Source organism: Crinia signifera, chromosome 3, assembly GCF_055691185.1.
Source record: "Crinia signifera chromosome 3, ASM5569118v1, whole genome shotgun sequence".
Taxonomy (NCBI): Eukaryota; Metazoa; Chordata; class Amphibia; order Anura; family Myobatrachidae; genus Crinia; species Crinia signifera.
In genome coordinates, this window is record NC_139219.1 from 303,983,731 (window position 1) to 303,989,456 (window position 5,726).

Below are 5,726 nucleotides of genomic sequence, written 5' to 3' on the forward strand. Positions count from 1 at the left end.
CATACATAGGATTTCTAGACACTTAAATGTGTGTGTATTTCCCTCAGCAGAAGACACACATATCACACTGTATCTTTTTCATTCCCAAAGTAATTTACTTAATGCCACAAGAGGATAATATAGAAGAGTGTGCAATCAGATAGGTGAGAGCAGAGATCTAACCTGAAGAGCTCACACTCATTATTATCCTGCTGCAGTTTATTTGAAGTGACATCTGTGTTCCCTAGAGATCCCCCTGGGCAGGCACTTACCAGGCTGTATACCGTGTGTTATACGTGCAGCAGGCAGCGGCAGGCACTTACCAGGCTGTATACCGTGTGCCATACGTGCAGCAGGCAGGCACTTACCAGTCTCTATACCGTGTGCTATACGTGCTGCCTGCAGCCGGTGATCCCCGGGCACTGCTGCTGCCTACCTGCCCGTGCCACACACTACTTTCGGATCACAGTCACACAGCCAGGGTAAGGCAGCCCCTCTCCTCTCCCTCCCTGTGAGTGACAGCTTGGGAGTAGTAGGGTCACTGCTCACACTCCCCCCCTACTACACCCTCCTGCACCCGGCAGCCAATGAGAGGCGAGCGGGGCGTAGGCTGGCAAGTCAGAGCCCATTGTAGTTGCACTCACTCCGGGGCTGCCAGCCCAGTGTAGCTGCTGCCTCTTGTCGCAGGTGGTGGAGGACGCTGAGCTGCAGGAGGGGAGCAGTGGCCGGGGGTCGGATCCCTACACCTCTGCTGCAGGAGGAGCCCCCATGGCGAGAAGAGGGGGTCTGTAGGAGCTTTATTCCCACCACTGCTGGCTCATCCACAAGGGTAAGATGGCATTTCCACCTCTGCATCCCTGTGCATGACTCCTGTGCTGCTGAAGTGTATGGGCATCTAGGTGGCAGTGAGGGGGAGGGGGGTGCGTCTGTCTGTGCCAGGATTCTATGCTGTGGAATGTTGGTAATAACTGCTGAATATTGGGGGGGACAGGTCTGTCATCTGGCAGCACTGTGCAACCCCTTCTCCCTGTGCATGCAGAATGCAGAGCTGCTTCCATCCAAAGTGCTCTGCATGTGCATGCTCTGTGCTGTCAGATGTAACCCAAAGACTGTGCCCTGCCTGGAGCTATTAGGGAAGTCCCAGTGCAGTGGTGAAGGTGCAGTGCCCTTCACTGGGCAGCTGCCTCCTGTAACTGGGTAGGGTGCAGCAAAGTGAGCTGCAAGTGCAGGGCTCTCCCTCCACTATCGCTGGGGAGATGACAGATATTTGGGGGGGTGCAGCAAAGTGAGCTGGACCAAGCAGCCATTCCCACCATCCACCCAGCCAGTCTGGTCTAACCATTGTACAGGGCACAAGTTTAGTGCCACTGGCAACTTACCCTCCTCTAACAAGAGCACTGCCCCCCTATCTTTAGAACAATGGTATTAGGACATTGACTTAACCCCTTGCAATCCATACACCCCTTCCAATATTCCACATATAGAACTGCATGTGTGTCACCATGCCTTGTACAGGGATGACATGCTGAAATGCACCTCTGTGGTTGCAGTATTGTGTGCCATTGCTGTCACCTGAGCTACAGAACTGTACATAATCATTATTGCAATACTGTGGCAATCCCCTGTCTGACATGCCATCCATCTGTAGGGTTCCTGCTGTACCGAAAGCAGCCAGCGTAGGTGAGCGACGCGTCTGAATTACATCTTGTTCATGCCAGCACAGTACCTAGCTGTGCCCTTTATCACAATAATATTTGCCAGTTCCCTGCCATCTCTGTGTGTGGCCGATATATTGGGCATTCTGATTGAGTTCACGTCGTCCTTACCTTGATGCTCGCTCCTTATAATTATTAGGAAAGTTACGATTATTATTATTATTATTATTATTTTAATTAAAATGAAATAATTCCACAATGCAGCACAAAGGAGTGAGAAGTATTTAGCTGCCTGTTCCCTCACTAGCATGCTGCCCTCGCTTGGGTGCTCATCAGATAACACCCAACGAATAACATTTAAGGAAAGCTACAGAACTGCATTGGAAGACCAGGCACATTGCAGTTCACCATGCATTGTTGAGAGCACATATAGGGTTTGATGGTATACATGGTTGTGAACATACAGTATATGTCATGGAATATATCTCTGTTTTCAGTAGATCATGCATTTGTGTGCCCAGTGTCGTATATGCTACAGCTGGAGGTATATACAGGTAGAAAGCCTTTATGTCTGTATGGTTAATAAATGGACTGGATGTGTGATTTGCTCCTTCTTGCTGACACACAAAGCTGTTGTAGTTTATTCGAGATGATATTGGAAGTAGATAGTCATTTATTGCTTGTATTGATGGAGTCCTGTACAGTACCTGGTATCCTCATGCATGGTAATACATGAATGCAAGGCTTGCAAGTGAAACGCTTTCATGTTGCTTAGTTAAGCAAGTTTTATTTAGATAAAGGTGATTTGATTTCACTGCTCGCCCCTGGCAATGAGATATCCCAGGCTACACCTGTTCTCCCAGAGCTGCTGCAAGTTTCATTACCTCTATAGCATATAAGAGAGCAGAGTTTGGTTGTTTAGCGTGTAGTAATTGTGCTTTATTACTACTCCACTGTCTAAGTATCATGATCCACCCATGTCTGAGAAGCGCAATTAACTTTTTCACTCCCACACTCCAGTGGTAAAGATCTGCAGTACTCGTGATGCTTGTTTATGCTATGTATTGTATATGTATAAAAGGCTTTTTTATTATATTTATATTAATGTGTTTCTCACTTTCCTTTCAGAACTGGCGTTCCTACTGACATTGCCTTGCCCTGTCATTGATGGGAAATCAACTAGATCGCATCACTCACCTGAATTATAATGAACTGCCGACAGGGGACCCGTCTGGTATAGAAAAGGACGAGCTCCGAGTTGGGGTGGCGTACTTTTTCTCTGATGAGGAGGAGGACCTGGACGATAGAGGACAGTCTGAGCGGTACACTGTGAGGGACCCCAGTCCCAGCGAGATTGAGGGTCACATTCTACTCAATGAGATTGAGTTCTCAGCCTTTAGTTGCCAAGAATGCATCTTTTCCAAGCTCAGGGGCAGCCAAGACCTCAGCGTCTACCCTATGCAAGGCTTGTTGACCTTCTGCAAACCAGGAGATCTCCTGGAGCTGATCTTTATTTGCCCCAATGCAGACCATGCTCCTCCACCATCACCTCACTGGGCAGTTTATGTCGGGCAGGGACAGATCATTCACTTGCACCATGGGGAGATCCGCAAAGACAGTGTTTTCGAAGTTGGAGGAGGCTGCATGGGCAGGGTGGTTAGCAGCTGGTATCGATATAGGCCCCTAACTGCTGAGCTGGTCCTTCAGAACGCATGTGGACACCTTGGCTTAAGAAGCGAGGAGATCTGCTGGACTAACTCTGAGAGCTTTGCGGCCTGGTGCAGGTTTGGCAACAGGGAGTTCAAAGCTGGTGGCGAGGTCCATTCGGGCAACCTCCAGTACTTTTTGAAGCTCCACCTGGAAGAAAACCACATCCACACCATGAGGTTTAACAGCCTGGAGGAGCTTATACGGGAGAAACGCAATTTGGACGCTAGTGGGAAGCTAAGGGTCATCAAGGAACTCTCCATGATGGAGAACAAGGAGTAAGGACAAGACTTCTCCATGGTGGAGAGAAAGTGAGGAGAACTGGGATGGAGGTTCCGTTCCAAGATTTGCCAAATCAGGCTGCACCTTTTTTGGACACCTTTGTAAGGATCATGTCAGCATTTCTGAAACCAGCATTACACCATGGCCACTGTTTGTTTTTTGGCTTTTACAACATGGGTATCACCACGTATTTAAAAACAAAAAAGCAACAACAAATCTTGAGTATGTTGGCTGTAGTGTTGATGTCTTATTAAGCATTTAGCAACGTGCTAAATAAAATTTCAAATTGAAATTTTTTATTTTCATGGCTTTACTCCATGACTGTTTAACCAGAGGCCAATAAATTGAATTTCTCTATTTGCATATATAGTGTCGCTCTTTACTGTTTATTATCCTATCCAATCAATCCGCCTTCATTTGTTGTGGATTGTGAATGAATCACAGATCATTTTAACGCTTTTGTTTTTGTTTTGTTTTTTTGTGTTCTACTTTACGGTGCAGAACTAATACAACAATGTTTAGATAAAAATTATGCATTTAATGTCTTTCTACATGCCAAGCTACCTTTTTTAGGATTTTTAGAAAATCAAATAAGCAAGATAGAGATTATTATTATTATTATCGTTTACCATAAGTCAGTTTATTATTACTATTATCTTCTAGACTGTTGCTAAATAAAAAAAATAGAATTCGATCGGTTGCTATAGACAAAATACCATTTTCAATAGAACTCCCATTTTAGTAAATTAACCACTTAGAGTGTCATAGCATCAGGAATTGGGGGATTCAATTGGGCTTTGCCTATGCCAGTACTCTTGTGTTTCTAGAATGAACCACTTGGGGCTTTTATGTCTGCTCTTTAATCTTGAAGCTGACTCCGAATATCAGAACACATTTGTTCAAGGAGTATGCAGACTGAGTATAGTGAAATATTGCAATTTGTTCTGTTAGATTAATGGGTACAGCTTCCATAATAGACCCCTAACTATCTGCCCTTCTACTGTTGTAATGTCGATAATTCCAGGACATATTAAAGAACAAAGGGGGAGATGAATTACGTGTTAAGCCTTGTGAAGTGATTGGAAGCTGATATCGCAACAGCCAATCAGCTGCTAACTGAAGTTACAGGCTAGGTTTGAAAAATGACAATGTGATTGGCTGTTACGTTATCCCCTTTCACTTTATCACTTCACCAGGCTTAATAAATCAGCCCCAAAATAAGGAACTGAGCATCTTTTATTTTAAATATTGGCATTGACTATTCTCTAAGAACTAGAGGCTTATTTAGCAGCATTATGGACTAAGCAATGGGTACTGTGATGTGTTACCAGATGTCAGATTTCCACAGTATACTTGTAGTTGTAGGATCCTTTATACTGACACGTTAATGTTACTCTCACCTTCTGTAATGCCACATTCTATAATGCCAGTCCTCCAAGCGGTTCCTGTATAAGGAAGCACTGTAATTTTCCTTTTAAAACCACATGTCATTCGCATGGCTCTAAAGCCCAGAATTACGGCATTGGCAGCATTGTCTGTAGCAATAGCTTCCGAGTAATGTGCATTGTGTAAGAAGAGAAACGCTGAACAAAGAAACCTGATTTCTCTCTTGGAAATACACAGAAGTGAAGGCGAAAGCTTGGTATCTAGTGCCAGCTTCCTGTGACCTTGAGCAAGTCATCACCATCCTTGGAGCACGGGATTTGCATGTGTGTGTGTGTGTGTGTGTGTGCTTTTGTATTCACAATAATTAAACACAAGAAAAAAAAATGACAGTTAGTTCAGTCTGTGAGCAGAGACCTGAGTTTTCCTTGGCAAAAGTTTGTGTCTTAGTGGAAAAAAAACACTGTGGGTGTTTTTGTTTTTTATTTCCTTGCTTGTTTTTTTTATTTTGGCTTTATTGAAAAGGAAGAGTCTGAGCTACTTCTATATTTAAATCATATATTCAAATTTGATGCAAATTACAATAACTAGCACCAGTTTGCAAATTAACCCTATAATATATCTATCTATCTATCTATCTATCTATCTATCTATCTATCTATCGTATCTACAGTATGTGTGTGCATGTACTATACTGAACTTACTATTGTATCATATCAC

At 44.0% G+C, this 5,726-nt stretch overlaps 1 protein-coding gene across 1 annotated transcript; it reads left to right on the plus strand.

Moving 5' to 3' along the window:
• Positions 1-607: 607 nt before the first annotated feature.
• LRATD1 (LRAT domain containing 1) lies at positions 608-3,986 on the plus strand. The gene is made up of 2 exons (XM_083178565.1): positions 608-808; positions 2,763-3,986. Exon 2 carries the CDS (start codon positions 2,802-2,804, stop codon positions 3,621-3,623), a length of 822 nt encoding a protein of 273 aa, XP_083034691.1. The 5' UTR covers positions 608-808; positions 2,763-2,801; the 3' UTR covers positions 3,624-3,986.
• Positions 3,987-5,726: the final 1,740 nt, after the last annotated feature.